This window comes from Macaca mulatta, chromosome X, assembly GCF_049350105.2.
Source record: "Macaca mulatta isolate MMU2019108-1 chromosome X, T2T-MMU8v2.0, whole genome shotgun sequence".
Classification (NCBI taxonomy): Eukaryota; Metazoa; Chordata; class Mammalia; order Primates; family Cercopithecidae; genus Macaca; species Macaca mulatta.
This window is the reverse complement of record NC_133426.1, coordinates 87,109,269-87,129,952: the sequence shown is the minus strand read 5'-3', so window position 1 is coordinate 87,129,952 and position 20,684 is coordinate 87,109,269. Positions and strand designations below refer to the sequence as shown.

Here is a 20,684-nt window from a genome sequence, read left to right as displayed (position 1 = left end):
CCAATGACTTATAAGAAAAGGGAGAGGAAGATTTGACATGTCATATGAAACAAGGCCTTATGAAGGTGGAAGAGGACATTAGAATTATGCGCTCACAAACCAAGGAATGCCAGGAGCCACCAGAAGCTGGAAGAAGCAAAAGGATTCTCCCCTAGAGCATGGTCTTGGCAAACACCTTGATTTTGGACTTCTGGCCTCTAGAACTGTGAGAGAACAAATTTCTGTTGTTTTAAGCCACCCAGATTGTAATAACTTGTTATGGCAGCCCTAGAAAACTAGTATACCTACCAAGTAAACATTCCAGATTTATCTTCTACGTAAATCAATTTTTGCTTCAGTTTATAAAAACTTTCCTCCCTGTCCATGTAAGACTTTGGCCACAGGGTTTAGAGCAGTGATTCTATTGTTACAAAATACTTCAAACATTAGTCCTCATTTATTAGTATTGATCTTGAACAACAAACAAACACATTTCATGGGAACACATACATTTCAATAACTTTCCTATTCCCTATCTAGGCATTACAATCAAGAAAGTAGCAGGGAAGTTGTGCCAGTTCATCAATTTGTTGCTTATCATCTCCAAATTCACCATTATTGACTGCTCTGTGAAAATGGATCTGAGCCATTTAAGTATTTTTCCTTTTGTCAGCTGGCACTGAAGCTTTTCCAGTAGAGGAAACTGGAAAGATGGTGCAGAAAGAAAAGGTTTTGCTCCCTGCTTCTGGCCGGCTTACTGGGTAGGGTGTTCCTGCAGCTTGTGCAGCTCTCTCCAGTGGCTGGCTTCTGTGCTGCAGTTTTGGCAGCATCAGGCAGCTTCCCCTGGCACCCTCCCTCTTGCAGTTTTTGTAGTAAAGTTCCTCTGCTGAAATACTTCCCTATGAACATCCTTCTCAGGCACTCTAGCAGGCTAATTGCAGAGGGTGGGTTTCCAGCAAGTTCTAGAATGCAGAGTTCCAGTAATTTCCAGAGGTTGGAGTTTCAGCAAGTTCTGCCTGTAAGGAAATACAGAATCTTCCGGCCGTAGAGTGAGTGTCCACTGGCTGTGTTCTCTCCAAGAAGGTCTGGATCTCAGCTAAGGGCAGAGAGTAAGTGTGGAGGGTGCTTCATCTCAGTTCCAGGGGTAGTGGCTATCATATCTACTATTATATACTTGCTATATCTATGGTATTTAGAGTTCTCTTTACTTCTTTACTTCTCTTTACTTCTTGCTAGCTAAGCCCTCATCATTCCAATTTCCTGTTATCATTAATAATTATTTATCTTAAACTTCCCTTATTCAAATGATCATGGGCTTTTTCCCTCCTGAATGAACTCAGACTGATACACAGGCGATCATGGAATCGCCACATAAATTTTGAAAGAGTACACAAATATATTTTCACATGAATTTTATAACAATTCCTTGAAGTAGACATGGCAAGTACTATTTATTATTCACATTTTACAGGTGAGGAATGAGGTTCACAGGCTGTGAGTGAACCAAAGTCATAGTCATTTTTATCATTTGTAAAATGAGAATAACAATCGAACCTGTCTCCTAGGGTCATTGTAAAGATTAAATGAGGTAAGCACGTAAAAGTGCTTAGGAGATGATAATGGCTTGTTAAGTGTTAACTGTTACATACAGGTCAAACATCCCTAATCTAAAAATCCAAAATTCAAAATGCTCCAAAATCCAAAATTTTTGAGTGCCAACATGACACAAATGGAAAATTCCACATCTGACCTCAAGTGGAGGATCACAGTCAAAAGGCAGTCAAGACTTTGTTTCATGCACAAAGTTATTGAAAATATTATATAAAATTATCTTCAGTGTATGTGTATAAGGTATAAATGAAACAAATAAAATTCACATTTAGACTTGGGTCCTATAGCTGAAATATCTCATTATGTATATGCAAATATTCCAAAATCTGAAAAAGTCCAAAATCCAAAGTATTTCTGGTCCCAAGCACTTTGGATAAGGAACACTCAACCTGTACATTATACTTGAACTATAAAAGTATTTAGTCTGGTATTTTGCCAAACTACTTGCAATAAGTTGTCTGGGTCTCATGTATCTTTTTGTATCATTTTGTTTTACCAATTATTTGTATTTGTTTTGTCAAGTTGCATAGCAATAACAACCAAAGATAAGCCTATCACTTCACAATTACCTCCTGTGGTTATTGCTTTCTGAGGAAAAAAAAAAAAATTACAAGTGAGAGCTAATCAACCTAGGCTAAGTTTGGTCAGCTTAGAAATTCAAGGCCCACTGTGGTCAATGGCAGAGCTCTGAGTGAGGAAACCCAATTCCCAAGAATATAGTCCTAAATTTAGACGAACCTTCAAATTGGAATATTTCAGTGTAAATAATACATGCAACTTAAAATGCATTTCTAGTATCATCAGGTTTAGGTGAGGGAGTGCGGTGAGGACAGGATGTTAAGGGAAAGTAGGGAAGAAAAGGACCTAGTTTACTAATCTGTGTCAATTATCATACCAACCCCTTTGATCACTGAAGATTTCAGCAACCAAATACTGAAGGTCACTGCGGTACCAAGAGTTGGGGTTATATATTAAACAGTGTAGTCCCGAACCTGTAGAAAACTATTGAAACCTTGCATAGAGATAGGCAAAAATACAGAAAGATTATTGAAAACTCTTGGTTAAAGTACTTCAGTAGTATTTGAAAACACAATAGGAAATTACCCTGTAGGAATGGGATAGATACGGCACGTGTTAAACTTTCAGAAGGGGGAACATGCTTCACGGTTGACTGCAAATTTCTCATGCAATACTTGTCAGAATCCGGGAGCATTTTAAGTGGTCTTCTAACAATATAAGCCCCGCATTTTTGACTGGTAAGTACAACATTTTCATTTGGTTACTACTACTACTACTACTAATAATTTTAAACAGAAACAAGTCACGACCAAATAGCGACTCTTATCCTCCCCCAGGCATAAAACCCTTTAGCCAGCTAGCCGCCTTTCCACTGGGTAGAGTGTAAACAAACAAATAAAACCGCTTTGGTGCCGGGAGGAAAAAGGGGAAAGGAGTCGAGTCAAAACACCTTCTCTCAAGTTCCTCAGGATCAACCCAGGGGGAAGGGTCCTCCACCGGAAAGGGCCGGATTGCCTTCACAGGAAGGGCAAGTCACTCCGGAGCTCGCAGACGCGAATGCCACCACAGAGTTCCAAGACGGCTGCCAGAGCGTCGGCCGTCAGTTAGCACCTCCCCCTCTTTCCCAGAGCTGTAGCTAAGCAACCATCGGGCTCCGGGAGAGTCTAGGCTCGGCTGCTGTATTAGTGCCTCTAGCGGGGAACTATGAGCACTGCAAAACCCTATCACCATTTTTACCCTCCCCTCTCTCCACCCCCTTTGCCCCCGCCCACCTCTTCGCCACTTCGGCTCCTCCCTCTTCTTCTCGCTCCGTCTATTTCTCTCTCTCTCTCCGCCCCCCCACCCCCCGCGTCTCTCTCTCTCTCTCTCTCTGTACTCTCTCCCTCTCTCTTCTCTCTCTCTGTCTCTCTCACTCACTCTCTCCTTCTCCCTCTCCCTCTCCTCTCTCTCCTTCCTCCTCCGCCTCCTCAGCTCTTGGGCTAGAATATCTATGGGTCGAAACGTGATGCGATGAATTCGAGAGAGAGCGAAACTAGGACGAGGAGTGCGGCGGAAGCGGCGGGACTCCCGGGCATGGGGGCTTCACCACAATAGAGGCAGCACCCCCACCCGCCCCCGCCAGCCCCTCCGGAGCGAAGCCCCCAAACCCCCTCGGGAAAAGGATGGCGGCGGCACCTACCCAGATCGAAGCCGGTGGGTAGCTGTGTCGGGGGGTGGGGGGTGCTAAGGGAATGGGGGCTTAGCGCGAAGGCTGTCAGTTTCTTTTGAAAAAGCTTCTATTTCTCTTCTCTTCATCCCTCTCAACCTCTTTTCCCCCTTCTTCCCTAGAGCTGTATTACCTGATCGCTAGGTTCTTGCAGTCTGGACCCTGCAACAAATCCGCTCAGGTAAGGGGAAGAAAGAGATCTGGGAGTCGTGGTGAATGATCCCAGTGGGGAAATCGAGGCAGCGGGACGAGCAGTTCCGCTGAGGGTGAGGGATAGGCCGGCCTTGACTAGTCAAACAGTCAGCGGCTGGGCTTTAAGTGTGGAGGGAGGAATGGGTTGTTGGCCCGAGCTGCTCCTCATATCTGTGTTTCCCTTTTGCTCAGGTGCTAGTGCAGGAGCTCGAGGAGCATCAGGTACGGAGCCCCTTCGGGAAGGGTGGGGAGGGTTGAGGTGAGACTGGAGGAGAAGGGGAGGGCAAGTCAGGGGCGGAAGACTGGCCGGGATAGAGGCTTCGATCTGGGTACCCGTTGCTGTTGTCACCGGGGTGAATTGGCTTCTTCCCTCAAAAGGGGCAGACAACGCTGGGGTCTTAACTCGTCTCCGCTTTATGCTTGTGGGAGGCGGTTTTTCAGGATTTCCTTTTCCGCGGCCCCCCTTCCCCCCCCATATACTCGTCTAGCTCTGAGCCAATAGCTATCAGGCCGAGAGAAATAAAGACGCTAAAGTGTTGAGGCTGGGACACAGGTTGGGTCCAGTTGATGGGGAGCGGAGGCTTTTCCTTCATCATTTGCCCCCCCTTCCCCCTTTCTTTTCGTCCGGCCCCCAGCTGATTCCGCGCCGCTTAGATTGGGAGGGGAAAGAGCACCGAAGAAGCTTCGAGGATCTGGTGAGTAAAGTTTTCATTTCAACTTAACCTAACTCTTTCACCACTCCCTCCCCACCTTGTACCCCCAACCCGCTCCCCACCTCTCAGCCGACGAGGTTCTAGAGCTCAGTGCAGAGCCAAAGAACGACTGCCCCTTCCCCCATCCCTGCTAGTCGGAAAAAGGGTACCTTGCCCTCCCCTTGGCCCTGCTTGTTTCCACCCGAAAACTTTGAAGAATGTGAGTTGATTATCAGAGGTGCCGTGTTGTGGATTATGAATATGTTACAAACATTGGGGAAGGCCCATTGTAGGCGGAAAAGGGAGAGAAACCAAGGGGTTATCTTGGGGCACGTACTAAGGTCTGACGCTGGCCAATGACAGCGTTGGTAACAGCCCGGAGTTCCGGATTAGTGGAAGAAAACTGGTTTCTGGTTGGTCCTGGCCTGAAATACGGGAACTAAGGCCAGGCTTGGTCTTTTTTTGGGGGGGGGGTTAAGGGGGAGGCGTGGGAGGAAGGGGCTCTGGAGGGGAATTGACGGACCAGGGATTAGGTAAAACGACATAATTAAAAATAATAAGGAACGTCAAGCCAATTTCAAATTTTGCCGGTTAGGTGATGGTCTACTGAGTAAAAGCATAATCGTTATGTATCTCTGATTTTATAAGCTCATTCAATCACCAGTTAAGTCGCATTTTCATAGACCTGTTTTCACTAAATAAAAACTGAGTTATCACTTTTTGAGAATTGGTGAAACACGATTTTGGGTTTACAGGGAGACAACAATGGACATATTTGAAAATGGAATATACTTTAGTGAAGGACCAAAGGCATTGGATTGTCTGCGTTGTTTCTTCTGCAAATATAATTCATAGTATAAATATACTTTGTATTCAGCATTGACACACAAAAACAGGTGATCCTTTTTATTTTGCGGGGGAGGTTCCCTTGTGTTAGCTGCTGCCACAGTGCATTGGAGGGTAGTGAAAGGAGAAAGGAATGATGTTACTAAAATCTAAATTCAGCTATCTTTCCTTCAAATAAGATCCAAGTGGAGGAAAATCGGACAAAGTTAAAGAAAGTTGGAGGTGTATGGTAGACTCTAAATATAAATGATTTAAAATTTGCTTGCAATAGGACTATATTTAAATTGCTTTAGTGTTCATTTTGTTATTTTTGTTTATATTATAACAGTGAGGCCACATTTTTATCAAGTCTACCGATTGTATAGTTGTCTTATATTTTGCAAGTCACAGAAAATGGTATAATTGTGATAAGGGTAAACTCGACCATCTGTACTATTATTAGTAACAATTTCTCAGATGGAGAAAAATTAGTTTTGAAAAACTTCATGTACTGCCAGGTTAATTTGTAGTCAGTCTTTCTGTTGGACTTAAGTCTTTCCCTCCCCCTAAAAGAGGCAAAAACAACAATGCCTACTAATATGTTTTAACACTTAATGACTGTTACAGGTTTTTGTATATAGTTTCAATACTGAGGTGTATTGAAAATGTTTTCCTTTACATTTGTCCCTCTCACAGCCTATATGTGTTTTTTTAAGCAAGTGACAAAGGAGATTAAAAAGGAAAAGCTTTTTTGAAACTAACTTGACGGTGATAAAAAGGAAATGAAAATCAAAGTAATTAAAAAATAGAGTCTTCTGACCAAAAAAACCCCAACCACCCAGTTTACTAGACTTTTCCTCATATTGTAAAGACATATTTTTACATAATTGTGATCAGTGTCCATTTTATGCTTCATATTTTTCTTAACATTGAAAAATGTACTTGTGTATTTGAATACTCATCATTATTTTAATGGTAAGAAAAAATTCAGTTGTATTTAAGGTACTATATAATTTGAACCAAGCTTCCAGCTGAGCATTTGAGCTACTTCCAGACTTTTACTAATAACTTTGCATAGTTAGGTGGTCTTTTTCTGCTTTTCACTTTCTCCCCTATCCCTTCTGCCCCCAGTTATTTTCCTGGACTTTATTCCCTAAAGTGGAGTTACCAGTTCAAAGGGTCTCATGAGTTTTATAGCTCTTGTCATATATTGTTTGCTCTCCAGAAGACTGTACTAATTTATAATGTCATAATCTAGGTATTTAGAGTGAGTTTTTTAATAGTTTTAAATCATTCGGTTTCTTTAATATTTAATAGATGTCAGTAGCTCTTGGTTGACTTAGGTAGCTTTTTTTCATTACTGGTGAGGCTTGACCTTTAAGGAATTAAAAAAAATTGTTAATTCTTACATATACTCAATTTTAATCTATCTTTTAAATATTTTCTGTTTTTATATTTTCTTATTTTTTTTTATGTACACAGAGTTTCTTCTATTGTTTGAACATTATAGTTTAGATACTATGGTTTTCTTTTACATGTCTATGGACTTCTTTGTAAGGGAAGATGGGCAGGGTTGAGTGATAATTTGAACAGAGGTGTAGTGGCTGAGAAGGGAATGTGCAGTGTTGGTTTGATTGCTAGTTTTGTCAGTAATATTGTTGATTAAAATTATTTCACATCTGAGCTGATTTTGAGTGGCTTCTTTGTAGAAGAGATGGGATACTTTTTCTTGGGGTAAGTTTGTTTTTTTTTTTGGATGGAGTCTTGCTCTATCGCCAGGCTGGAGTGCGGTGTCGGGATCTTGGCTCACTGCAACCTCCGCCTCCCAGGTTCAAGCGATTCTCCTGCTTCAGCCTCCCAAGTAGCTGGAACTACAGGTGCACGCCACCATGCCCAGCTAAATTTTGTATTTTTTAGTAGAGACGGAGTTTCACCATGTTGGCCAGGATGGTCTTGATTTCTCAACCTCACGATCCGTCCACCTTGGCCACCTTAGCATCCCAAAATGCTAGGATTACAGGCGTGAGCCACCGTGCCCCGCCTGGGGTAGGTATTTTTTAAATTGCCATTGGAATGATGGATTTATAAAGTGTGGTCCTTGATTTAGCTGCATATTTTGGATTGAAATTTAGGGCAAATTATTAATAAATAGTATCATCTTGATTTATCTGGAATATTACATTATATAACAGTACTACAAACTTAAGGTGTATTGAGGTATGAAAAGGAAAGAAGACAAATGTACAATGAAGTGTTAACTAGGATATCAACATAGTAAATTGGGGTTGCATGGCCACGTATACTGCATATACGAGACAAAAATCCTGCCTTTTTGTTCATATGTATACTTGCATTTGAACCGATTGTCATTAATACTTAACTTATTTATCCAGAATAATATTAAGGTAATGATAAATTGGATTTCTTCAACATTTCATTACTGTTAGTAGTAGTAATGAAATCCTTACCTTCTGTTTTCTGAAACAATCATATGATTCCATGTTTACACTAAATTACATATTCTAGAAATCCTTGCCTTCTGTTTTCTGAAACGGTCGTCTGATTTAGTGTTTAGTGTTTTACTCGTAATTTTGAACACAAAGGAAGGTGCTTTTTTCTTAAAGCTGCTGGCAGTTAAGTATTGACGTATCCTGATCTGAAATGTCATTTAAAAAAGAATCTGTACATGAAGCTTCTTGGTCAGTTTATGTTGAACTGTAAGGTTTTTGAATATGGCATTTAAAATATAACACTCTCGGCCGGGCGCGGTGGCTCAAGCCTGTAATCCCAGCACTTTGGGAGGCCGAGACGGGCGGATCACGAGGTCAGGAGATGGAAACCATCCTGGCTAACACGGTGAAACCCCGTCTCTATTAAGAAATACAAAAAACTAGCCGGGTGAGGTGGCGGGCGCCTGTAGTCCCAGCTACTCGGGAGGCTGAGGCCGGAGAATGGCATGAACCCGGGAGGCGGAGCTTGCAGTGAGCTGAGATCCGGCCACTGCACTCCAGCCTGGGCGACAGAGCGAGACTCCGTCTCAAAAAAAAAAAAAAAAAAAAAAAAAAAAAAAATATATATATATATATATATATATATATATATATAACACTCTCAATTTCCCAGAATTTTAAGTAATAATAGAGGGAAAATTTTGAAGTTGTGATTGTTTCTGAATTTTGATCTGGGCCCTTTATTTTCTGCTTCCTAGTTAGCTGTTACCATATAATAGAATTAGATTTGCTTCTTGCAATTCTTCTTAAGGTAGATAATTTGAATAATACAGACGTCCTTTCATTTGTGGTGACCCTATTGAGTTGTTGGCTAATTTATTGCTTCCTCCTTGGAGCATTATTGGGGACAACAGAGTAATCAGGGTTGTGTGTATTTAAATGAACAGTTCTTGTTAATCTGTAAGTTTTATATATTGAAATGGTGATTTGGAAACTTTTTAAAAACTACAAAGATTTTAAAATCATTTTTAGGAGACTCCTATCGTAAGATTGAACCAGGGCCTGGTGTGGTGGCTCATGCCTGTAATCCCAGCACTTTGAGAGGCTGAGGCAGGCGGATCACTTGAGGTCAGGAGTTCAAGACCAGCCTGGCTAACATGGTGAAACCCCGTTTCTACTAAAAGTACAAACATTAGCCGGGTGTGGTAGCTCATGTCTGTAATTCCAGCTACTCAGGAGGCTGAGGCATGAGAAATGCTTGAGCCTTGGAAGCAGAGGTCGCAGTGAGCTGGAATCGCACCACTGCACTCCAGCCTGGGTGACTGAGACTGTCTGAAAAAAAAAAAAGAAAAAAAAAAAAGACTGAACCAAAGTTATAAATATGTTTAGGTGTGGTATATAGTTTTACATTTATTTCGCATTTTCATCTGTAAAACTGAAAGCACCAGTTAGTGCTTACATTTGGAATGACATAAATTGTATTACTCTCATTTTATATGCAAAATACTAGAAGTAATTTTATGCTTTTTATGAAAAAACTTTTATAAAGGTTGTTGGTTATTGTCCTTAAAAAGTATACATACATCTATGATTATATGTTGTTGTAAGAACTTGCATCTGCATATAACACATTCAAATTCAAAAGTGTTTTCACATTATCTCATTTGATCCTCACCTAAAACACTGTATTTAAATTCCAGATATACCTGTGTTCTTTTCTTAACCAGCTGTTGTTCTCCAATTACTAATAATATATTAAATTGTCAATGAGAACAGCAGAATGATCTTTGAGTGCTGGTAGCATAGTTATTGCATCTATAAGTGTGGAAGCATTTTAAGCATGTGTGATTTATTAACTGCCATGTGGACATAGCCATAGTTAGGAAGAATAGGATGCATCATGGGATATCAAAAAGCATTCTCTGCTCAACCCCAGTGCAGTGTATTGTGCATATAATGCTTAACTGATAGGTATTATGACAGATAGAGGTCAATATCTGGAAATCAGTATTCCTGACTACTCCTGACTACTGACTTGCTTGAGCCACCATGTGCTTTCTGAAATATGTTGAGTTTAGTTATTTGTCTAGATTGATCCTTGGCATTTTTTTTTCCACATATGGGCTCTAAGGAACGTACTTTCAATGATTTAAAATCCTTTTGGAGATTTATCATTAATATTAGGATAACTGGTATCTCAGTACAAATGAGATATTGTGAAAGTGAAGAGAGCTGGTGTTAGGGACTAATACTTTGGATTCAGTGAATTTGCCTTAATGAAATTTTGCCCTGAGCATCTTTGTCACATTTGAATATTAGTTTTAGTTCCTGTGTTTTAGTTTTTGTTTTACTACTGATGTTGATTACTGATTGATTAATGAACACTTTCCTTTTGGTAGGCAGCAAAATAGTATTCTAAAAAGGCAGTTTAGTGTTTGTGTCATAATTTAGAGATGACCTTGCTTGACATTTCTTACGTGGGATTTTGTGAGTAGTAGAAAAGTCCCTAATATTTAGTATTTAGTAAATATTTAGTATTTACTTGTTGAGTGACCCTAGAGAAATTACTTAAGCTCTCAGAGATTGAATTTCCTCAATTATAAAATGAAAATTTCCCGTTTGTTGTGGGGAACAAGTTAGTTAAAGGTGAAAGAATGCGTTTTGTTAATTGTAAAATGCTGTGCAAATGAATTGTTCACTACATTTTAAAATTAGGGTTAGAGAGACCGAACAACCAGCATGGAAATCTGGAGAACTATGACCACAGATGTTATATTTTCTTAGTTGATGAAATATCACCCCCTAATTTTCTTAATTTTTTAAAATTTATTTTTATTTTTTTAAGATGGAGTCTTGCTCTGTCGCTCAGGCTGGAGTGCAGTGGCGCTATCTTGGATCACTGCAACCTCCGCCTCCCAGGTACAAGTGATTCTCTTTCCTCAGTCTCCCGAGTAGCTGGGATTATAGGCGTGCACCACCAGGCCTGGGTAATTTTTGTATTTTCAGTAGATATGGGGTTTCACCATGTTGGCCAAGGCCAACATTGAACTCCTGACCTCCAGTGATCCACCCACCTCGACCTCCTAAAGTGTTGGGATTACAGGCATGAGTCACCGTTCCTGGCCCTTAATATTTTTATAAAGTAAGGGGTATATAAAACAGTACTATAAAAAAAGAATATTTAAAATGTTAGTGTCAGAATTGAACTCAGAATGAGTGAGCTGTGTCTGTGTTAACACAAACATGAATGTATGTCAAAAGATATTTAGTGTAATTTGCATAGGTGTAGTACTCACTTTTTTTTAAAACAAATAGGAAGTTTATTGTGAGTCTTTCAGATGTCTTATTGCAGGGATTCTCAACCCTTCTGATTGTATCCTGAATTTATTTTCTATATATTATTGAGATTTATTTGTTTATTTATTGAGACAGAGTTTCGCTCTGTGACCCAGGCTAGAGTGAAGTGGCAGTCACTGCAACCTCCACTTCCCTGGCTCAAGCCGTTCTCCTGCCCTAGCTTCCAGAGTAGCTGGGATTACAGGCATGCACCACCACGCCCAGCTAATTTTTTGTATTTTTAGTAGACATGGGGTTTCATCATGTTGGCCAGGCTGGTCTTGAACTCCTGACCTCAAGTGATCAGCCCACCTAGGCCTCCCAAAGTGCTGGGATTACAAGCATGAGCCACCACGCCTGGCCTATTTACTCGTATTTTAAGTTACCCTGTTTAAGGTGTTTTCTCGGCTGGGCTCGGTGGCTCATGCCTGTAATCCCAGCACTTTGGGAGGCCTAGGTGGGTGGATCATGAGGTCAGGAGTTCAAGACCAGCCTGGCTAAGATGATGAAACCCTTTCTCTACTAAAAATACAGAAAATTAGCCAGGCTCGGTGACAGGCGCCTGTAATCCCAGACTCTAGAGGCTGAGGCAGGAGAATCCATTGAATTTGGAGGGTGGGGGTTGCAGTGAGCGGAGATCTGGCCACTGCCCCCCAGCCTGGGTGGCAGAGTGAGACTCCGTCTCAAAAAAAAAAAAAAAAAAAGATGTTTTCTCATGCCCTTTAGTATGTGCCATTGTGCTTTACAGTTAGCTGAGTGTCAATTATTTGTTCAGTTTTCTTAACTTTTCTTAGAAGCATGGTATATGTATTTTTGGTTTATTTTATCTGCTAGTTGGTACTGAGTTCTTTTGTTGGACCTTTCTCTGCTGAGCACCTACTAGGATGTGGGTGGGTCCCCTGTCCTTGTCTTAATTTCATCTACCCTCAGGCTATAGTGCTTTTAAGTGCTTTCTTGAGATAGTATAACCCAGAGAATACTTGACCCTAGGAGGGTCGCTTCTGGTTGTCTCTTTCTTGAGGAAATCTTACAACTAATAAAAAGAAAAAGAAATGCTATGCATAATGATTAGCATTTTCAAAGGAGAGTGATAGGAAATTTTAACATTTTGTAAGTGCGACTAGAGAAAGGCCTGCCTGCTGTCGTCTTCTTTTTTTTTTTTTTTCCTGCCCGGTTTTTCACTTCTCTTTCAAATTCAGCAACCATTAAAACACAGCATTTGATTTAGGTTATTGTAGACATGAAAAACAGAAAACCCAGTTTTTTTTTTTTATGTTTTCTTTTATGTGCAAAGAGAAAAACCAGTTAATTTTTTATGTTTTCTTCCAGTCTGGTTTTTTTTTTTTTTTTTTTTTTTGAGACAACATCTCACTCTGTTACCCAGGCTGGAGTGCAGTGGCTGGATCATGGCTCACTGCAGCCTTGACCTCCTGGGCTCAATCGATCCTCCCACCTCAGCCTCTGAGTAGCTGGGACTACAGGCGTGCACCATCATGCCTGGCTAATAATTTTATGTTTTGTAAAGACAGGGTCTCACTTTTTTTTTGCCCAAGCTGGTCTTGATTTCTTGGGCTCAAGCGGTCCTCCTGGGATTACAGACCTGAGCCACTGTACCCTGGGGTTTTTCATTAAAAAAAAAAAATAAAAAGGCCTTCTTAATAAGTATATATTATGCGCTAGCTACCATGCCAAATTTTACTGTGTTGGGGTGCCTTTCTCTTTGTTTGGAATGCCCTCCTTTCTCTTTCTGTCTTGTGAACTTTTCATATATTTTTCAAGGGTGAAACTGGACATGAACCCTTAAACCTCTACGCAAAATTAGGTGTACCTTACTTCTTTGCTTCTTTAGTTCTCTGTACTGACCTCTGGGCACTTGCAGCTTTAATTTGTTTCTACTTACTATTTTGTTTGCTCCTCTGAGACTGTGGGTTCCCTTAGGGCAGCGATTTAATCTTTCCATTGCTTTCCTATACTTTAAATGGCTGAATGAATGCATGAGTGAATGACTGTGTTTGTCCTAACCGAATTTTAGGAGATAGTTATCATTACTCTTTTACAGATGAGGAAGTTCGGGCTGAGAGGCTAAGAAACTTTGCCTATGGTCACATAAGTAGTAACTGGGGATGCTGCAAAGATTCAAATCAGTCTCTCTACTAGATCATACTACCAAAAAAGAGTAACAGCTAGTAAATTGTAGAGCCTGAATAATCCAGGCTCTCAGACTTCAAAGTACCCTGCTTATCTATACTGTAGTACACTTACATTGATATAAAGCTTTGCTGTATTTTTCAAAATCCATTTTGTTTTCTGTCTCTAAAGAGCAAAATATTACGTGACTAACTTTTGTATATGCCTGTTCTGTCCTCTAAATGAATCAATCAATCCCAGGCAAAAAGTTACATTTTACTTTTTGAGCATGCAATCCCAGTTTGCTTCTTCATTTAGCTTCTGTAGCCACAGTCTTGGAAAACAAATAGCTTATTCTCTGCTATATTTGTTTTTTAGAGTTACTTGTCTGATACTATTATTTTTAAAAGCCAGGGTAAACAAATACTTTTGGTGTTTGAAAATTAGTATTTCAAATGTAGCTCCTGGTGCAGTTCTGGCCTCCTGAGATTCGCTACCTTTCACGTTTTATTCAGTGCCCAGCTGGATTTCTTTTAACTAATTATGATGAATAGTATCATCTCAGTGAGTTTTCTGGTTTTCTCAGTTGTCATAATGATTCTGAAGTATGGTAATTCAGTTATTAGATTTGCTCTTTAGGTCAGCCAGTCTAACTATCAAGAAGGTTTATAATCTAGGGTTAATTTAATGTCTTTCAGTTTATTCAGATTTACAGTTCTCATTGCTTTGCAGCTTTGTGTTAATGATCTCTATCATCAATTTTTCAACTGCCTTAAGGGGACAGTAGTAGAAAGAGCAGTGGGCAGAGAAACCCAGATTCCTGTCTTGTTTCATTGTAACAATTTGACAAGGCACTTTACTTCTGGATCTGTTCTCTCTTCTGTGAGGTGTGGAGTTAGGTTGATTATACATAGGGATCCTTTCATTTCAGAGATTCTATAATTTAACTTTTAGAGCTGTTTTATAGAATAATACAGAAGTTTGAATTATACTCTTAACAAAAACCTTTTTTAGTAGAGATGGCGGTCTCACTATGTTGCCCAGGATGGTCTGGAACTCCTGGCCTCAAAGTGATCCTCCCGCCTCTGTCTCCCAAGTGCTGAGATTACAGGCGTGAACCACCACACCTGGCCTCGTATTATACTCTGTTCCCCCCCCCCCCCCGTATTATACACTTAAACTTTGTTTATAGAGAATGTTTTTCTTCTGCAAGCCTCAGAGCACTTAACTGTTCCGAGTTGGCCATTATATTCCAGAGAGATAAATGTAGTTAAATGACTGAAATTAGAATGTTTGAGCTTTAAACAAAAAGAGTGATTTATAATATTAAGACATTAATTTTATAGGCCATTATATAACAATAAAATAAATACATTTATTTAAAAATGTAAAAAAAAAAAAAAACTATTCAGGGTAGGTAAGAGTTCTTATGTCTGAAAAGATCACCTTTAAAAAGTTCCAGCTTTTATGAAAAGCAAATGGATTCAAGTAAGCAGTTAACTACCCTTATAAGACCTAAAGTTTGATTTAAAAGAAACATTTTAAGAACTACATCGATATAGTTTGGAAGCCTGCTAAAGTGGTTTGAAGGAGAAGCTAGCTATCATGTTTAAACTCAAAAGATTGTTATTGCCATTATTTTGATCGAATCTGTTTCTCTAGTGTTATAATCATATTTTATTTATTTATTTATTTATTTTTGAGGTGGAGTCTCACTCTGTCGCCCAGTCTGGAGTGCAGTGGCGTGATCTCGGCTCACTGCAACTTCTGCCTCCCGAGTTCAAGTGATTCTCCTGCCTCAGCTTCCCGAGGAGCTGGGACTACAGGCGCCCACAACCATGCCCAGCTAATTTTTTTTATTTTTAGTAGAGACGGGGTTTCACCGGGTTAGCCAGGATGGTCTCGATCTTCTGACCCCGTGATCCACCCGCCTTGGCCTCCCAAAGTGCTGGGATTACAGGGGTGAACCACCGCACCCAGCCATATAATCAGATTTTTATTGATTTTAGAGAAAAGGACATTTTCATGTAACTGCTTAGAAATCAAGCAGTTTTCTATTGTATAGAGTGAAAATCAAACTTGTTTATTGTACAAGTCTTTAAAGGGATAGTTAGGAGTAAATTGTATTTGCTGAATATATAGACCTCATTTATGACCATTAATGATCCTGTATTTTTGAATTATTACTGAGTGATTGATAAATCTTTTTATATAATTAGCTGAAACTCAAGCATCATTGTTTCAATAAAATGAAATAGACAGGGAGCTTAAGATATCAGTTTAAGATATAACTCCAACAAATTTTCTTTCTATAGGAGGGTAATGCTAAAAATTCTAATTATATAACTCCCATTTTCTGGATTGTATATGCTAAATATGTTGTATTTCTAGGGTAGTTAAGTGAAGTTTTTATGTAACAACTGAATATCTTGAGTTGGTCCAGAGGATTAAAAAAAGTAATTACCAGTAAAGATGTCAACTACTACTCTATGTAGAAGCCCTCTTACAGCATTTACTTGATGAAAAAATAATGACTGATAACAGAAGCCCAGTTTATCTAAGACAGTTTTGGGAAAAAAGACATAAGCTGTTATAGTTGTTAATATGCAGCACTTAAGAGTTTTTTTCCAGATACATATTTTAAGGGTACTAATTATGTTTGCATATAGTCATATTTAGGAAATGCCTTAATGTACAGGGTGTGAATTATAAACTAGGATTTTAGGATATCACTCTGTAGATGACAGGAAATGATTTATTCTTATTTTTATTTTTGTTTTTTTTTGTAGAGATAGGGTCCTGCTATGTTTACCAGGCTAGTCTCGAACTCCTAGCTTCAAGCAATCCTCCCTCCTCGGCCTCCCAAAGTGCTGGGATTATAGGCGTGAGCCACGTTCCCAGCCATGAAGTATTTTTTAGATTGAATCATCAGCTGCATTGACTTTAATATTACCTCTATATTTTTTTTAAACATAGCTCTGTATAGTTATTTGCTTGGAAGAAAAACTAAAGATGTGAGAATTAATGGATAGAATTTACTTAATCCTCTGTCCTGATGCATAAACTAAACCCTGGAGACGCAAATCTGAAATAATCTGATTACCATTCTTCCTGAGCATCATGACAGTTGCACAGGCTTCAATTATTTTGGTAGATTCAAATTGTTTTTTGAAGGAACTTACCAAAGATATATAGCAGGATATAATTTAAAACAAAAATAATCACGGGTGATACACTCATGTTACCAGAATTCTGAATACATGTTTGACTGTGGTTCTTTGACCTGTGTTTCCTAGGAAATCAAAAAAGGCAACCTGATACGAGAATTTGAGATTTTTCCTCCAGGAATTCTTACAATAACATCGATTAGGCTGGGCGCAGTGGCTCACACCTGTAATCCCAGCACTTTGGGAGGCCGAAGCGGGCGGATCACGGGGTCAGGAGTTCGAGACCAGCCTGGCCAACATGGTGAAACCCCGTCTCTACTACAAATACAGAAATTAGCTGGACATGGTGGCTTGCACCTGTAATCCCAGCTACTCTGGAGGCTAAGGCAGGAGAATCACTTGAACCTGGGAGGCGGAGGTTGCAGTGAGCCGAGATTATGCCACTGCGTTCCAGTCTGGGTGACAGAGCAAGACCCCGACTCAAAAAAACAAAAACATTGATTATAGTTAGACTTTACTTTGATTTTTATTCATTTATTCAACAAATATTTATTTAGTCCCGCTTTATGCCCAGCACTTTTTTGGGTGCTAGGAATACAGCATTGAAGAAAACATACAAAATATCTTCTCCCGTGGTGATCGCCAGAGATGATTTAGAAAATTATTCTTTTGTGTTTTATTGTTGTTCTTTTTTTTTGGAGATAGGGTCACCCAGGGGCTGGAGTGCAGTGACAGGAACACAGCTCACTGCAGCCTTGACCTTGTGGGCTCAAACAATCCTCCCACTGCAGTCTCCGAGTAGCTGGGACTACAGGCATGTCACCATGCCCGGCTACTTTTTGTTGTTGTTGTTCTTTTTTTTTTTTTTTCACTTATTTTCATTCAGAGCTATAATTTTTACATTTTTTGTAGGGATGAGATCTCACTATGTTGCCCAGGCTGATCTTGAACTGCAGGGCTCAAGTGATTCTCCTACCTTTGCCTCCCAAAGTGCTGGGATTACAGGCATGAGACACTGTTCCCAGCCCTTTGTTGTTCTTGATTGACTTGGTGGTAATACTATTGATGTGTGTCCTATTCAATGGCATATACACACACACACATGCATATGTATATATACATATACATATATACACATACATGTATAGATACACATATGTATTTGTACATATACACATACATATATGTGTATATACATATATGTGTATATATGCCACTGAATATATATATACACATATGTGTGTGTATTGTATATATGTATATACATATGTATATTGTATATATGTATATACATATGTATATGTATACATGTATATACACACACAATTATAGCACTTACAAAAATTGACATTGTAACCAGAAGTAGATTTTAGGACCTATTTCAAGATGAGGATGTAAATGTTTACTTTATCTAAAAGATTTTTAATATTCTGGTTTTTCTGTTTATTGTTTTAACAAGTATTTATGAAACACCTCAGGGATTTATACATTAGCTTAATTTAAAAATGCAACACAATTTTTGTTGTTTTATAGTTTCATTCTTATCTATATGTGGTATCTAATGTCCAGAATTTTACTTGGTTTTTTTAAAAACAAGTTTTTGTTTCAAGGAATTTTGGCTACATAGCTGAGTTATTAGTTATTTAAAGCATAGTATTTATAACATTGTTAGTTTTATACCCTTTTGGAAACAAGTTAACTTTAATAGGAAAAACAATTTTGCTTTATGGGTTGTGGGTTTGGTGCAAGCAATGCCTTTCACTTGTATTCTTATAATTTGTATAGAATCTAGGTATTCTGGTTTTGGATCAGTTCGTCACTACTGATTGAATCAAGTAATAGAGAGTTTACTCATCACTTGTGTGCTTTTTTGATTTTGGCATGTTAGTTGCTTTATAACACTTATTTCATAAGATTAACAGCTAAGCAAATGACTTTATCAAGACATTTAAATGTATATTAGAGTGCCATGCCATGTAAATGTTGTCATATCATTTAAATGTGCTTATTTTGTGACCGTTTCTTAAATTTGGTTAATTATTAAATATTTAAAATTTTCTCTTCCTGATTCCATATGTATATGGAATATGCACACACATACACACATATATGTATTTTTGTTTGTTTTTGTTTTTGTTTTTGTTTTTAGTCGAGGTCTTTCTCTCTCACCCAGGCCAGAGTGTGGTGGTGCAGTCTCGGCTCACTGCAACCTCTGCCTCTGGGGCTCAAGTGATCCTCTCACCTCAGCCTCCCGAATAGCTGAGACTACAGGTGCAGCCACCATACCCAGCTAATTTTTGTATTTTTTGTAGAAATGGGGTTTTGTTGTGTGGCCGAGGCTGGTATCAAACTCCTGGGCTCAAGCCATCCACCTGCCTTGGCCTCTAAAAGTGCTGGGATTATCTGCCTGAGCTACTGCACCTGGCTCTGATTCCATATTTTATTTATTTTTATTTTTTTATTTCTTTTTTTGAGTCAGAGTCTTGCTCTGTTGCTCAGATGGGAGTGCAGTCGCCCAATCTTGGCTCACTGCAACCTCCACCTACTGGGTTCAAGTGATTCTCCTGCCTCAGCCTCCTGAGTAACTGGGGTTAGAGGTGCGCAGCAACATGCCTGGCTAATTTTGTATTTTTAGTAGAGACGGGGTTTCACCATGTTGGCCAGGCTGGTCTCGAATTTCTGACCTCAAGTGATCGACCTGCCTCAGCCTCCCAAAGTTTTGGGATTACAGGCATGAGCCAGCATGCCCAGGCCTGATTCTATATTTTAAAACTGTACTTTGCTCTATAATGGAACAGTTTAGTAGTAGAATAGATTTATATTTTTAAACCAAATAAATGTGTTTTTCCTGTGTACTTTTTTAGGTGGCAGCAAATGCACACATTCCTCCAGACTACCTCCTTAAAATTTGTGAGAGAATTGGTCCTTTACTAGATAAAGAGATCCCTCAGAGTGTTCCTGGGGTACAGACATTATTAGGTGTCGGTCGGCAGTCTCTGCTACGGGATGCCAAAGGTGAGATTTTCAGAATTTAGAACTGTGATATCGGAGGAAGGAGTGGAGAGTAGCTTATTTTTAGGTTGAGTAAATGTTCCCATGCTTTTCTAAATACTAGTTTTTCTTATCTTGCCAATGTTGTTTTTGTTTTCTTAGTGTACAAATAAATTTTTAGAGACCTAAAAAGGAGTACTTTTGTGTAGAAGTGAATATATAGAGGTAAAGAATATAAAATACCTTTGTAATCATGGAATAGAGATCTCAAAGATTGCTGCTTTGATTAATACAGTATAAATACTTAACATATTCTTTCATTATAATGTTCTTACACTTTATTAGTTTTGATAATGTCATCCTAATGATATTGTGCTTTTTGTAACAGGTAAGTGAAAATTATATGTACAGTTTTAATATTTGAACATATTTAAGCAAAAATATCAACCCATCAGTAATTTTTTTTTTTTTTTTTTTGAGACGGTGTCTTGCTCTGTCACCAGGCTGGAGTGCAGTGGTGTGATCTCGGCTCACTGCAACCTCCGCCTCCCAGGTTCAAGCAATTCTCCTGCCTCAGCCTCTCCGAGTAGCTGGGACTACAGTTGTGTGCCACCTTGCCCAGCTAATTTTTGTATTTTTAGTAGAGACAGGATTTCACTATGTTGGCCAGGATGGTCTCAATCTCTTGACCTCGTGATCCACCCGCTTTGGCCTCCCAAAGTGCTGGGATTACAGGTTTGAGTCACCACGCCTGGCCTCAGTAATTGTTAAATAAGCTTTTCTACTCTGTTCATTTTCAGTGTTTTACAGATTTTTCCCACGTTTTACCTGGAACTTCAATATGTCAAACATATAAAGTGGTATTTGATAAACATAAACATGTAAAAGTAGTCATTAAAGATGTCTATTGGAGTAATAAATACTTAAGGTCTAGCAGCCCATTTATGTCTATGTTTTGTTTAATTAGCATACTATTTTTAGAAATCCTAATTCTCCAAGATAAATAGTTGTGTAATGATACCAGATTTTAAGCATCTCATTTTATAATTTAAGGAAATTCTTAATTGAGTTTATTTGGAAGCTTTCAAGA

General features: G+C 39.1%; 1 protein-coding gene and 1 long non-coding RNA gene across 3 annotated transcripts in view; one reads left to right on the top strand and one right to left on the bottom strand.

Annotated features, from left to right (window-relative positions):
- Positions 1 to 416: 416 nt before the first annotated feature.
- On the bottom strand, positions 417 to 3,193 carry LOC114674675 (uncharacterized). The gene is made up of 2 exons (XR_003725799.2): positions 3,059 to 3,193; positions 417 to 1,075 (listed from the first exon to the last, which is right to left on the bottom strand). It is a non-coding gene; the product is annotated as an uncharacterized LOC114674675 (long non-coding RNA).
- Positions 3,194 to 3,386: 193 nt separating this feature from the next.
- Positions 3,387 to 20,684, top strand: part of BRWD3 (bromodomain and WD repeat domain containing 3) — a 134,621-nt gene continuing 117,323 nt past the window's right edge. For both annotated transcript variants that reach the window (XM_015127728.3, XM_015127729.3), the window contains exons 1-5: positions 3,387 to 3,801; positions 3,937 to 3,995; positions 4,199 to 4,228; positions 4,642 to 4,701; positions 19,468 to 19,618. In XM_015127728.3, the coding sequence (XP_014983214.1) occupies positions 3,771 to 3,801; positions 3,937 to 3,995; positions 4,199 to 4,228; positions 4,642 to 4,701; positions 19,468 to 19,618 (331 nt within the window). In that variant the 5' untranslated portion in view covers positions 3,387 to 3,770. The remainder of the gene's footprint in view (positions 3,802 to 3,936; positions 3,996 to 4,198; positions 4,229 to 4,641; positions 4,702 to 19,467; positions 19,619 to 20,684) is intronic.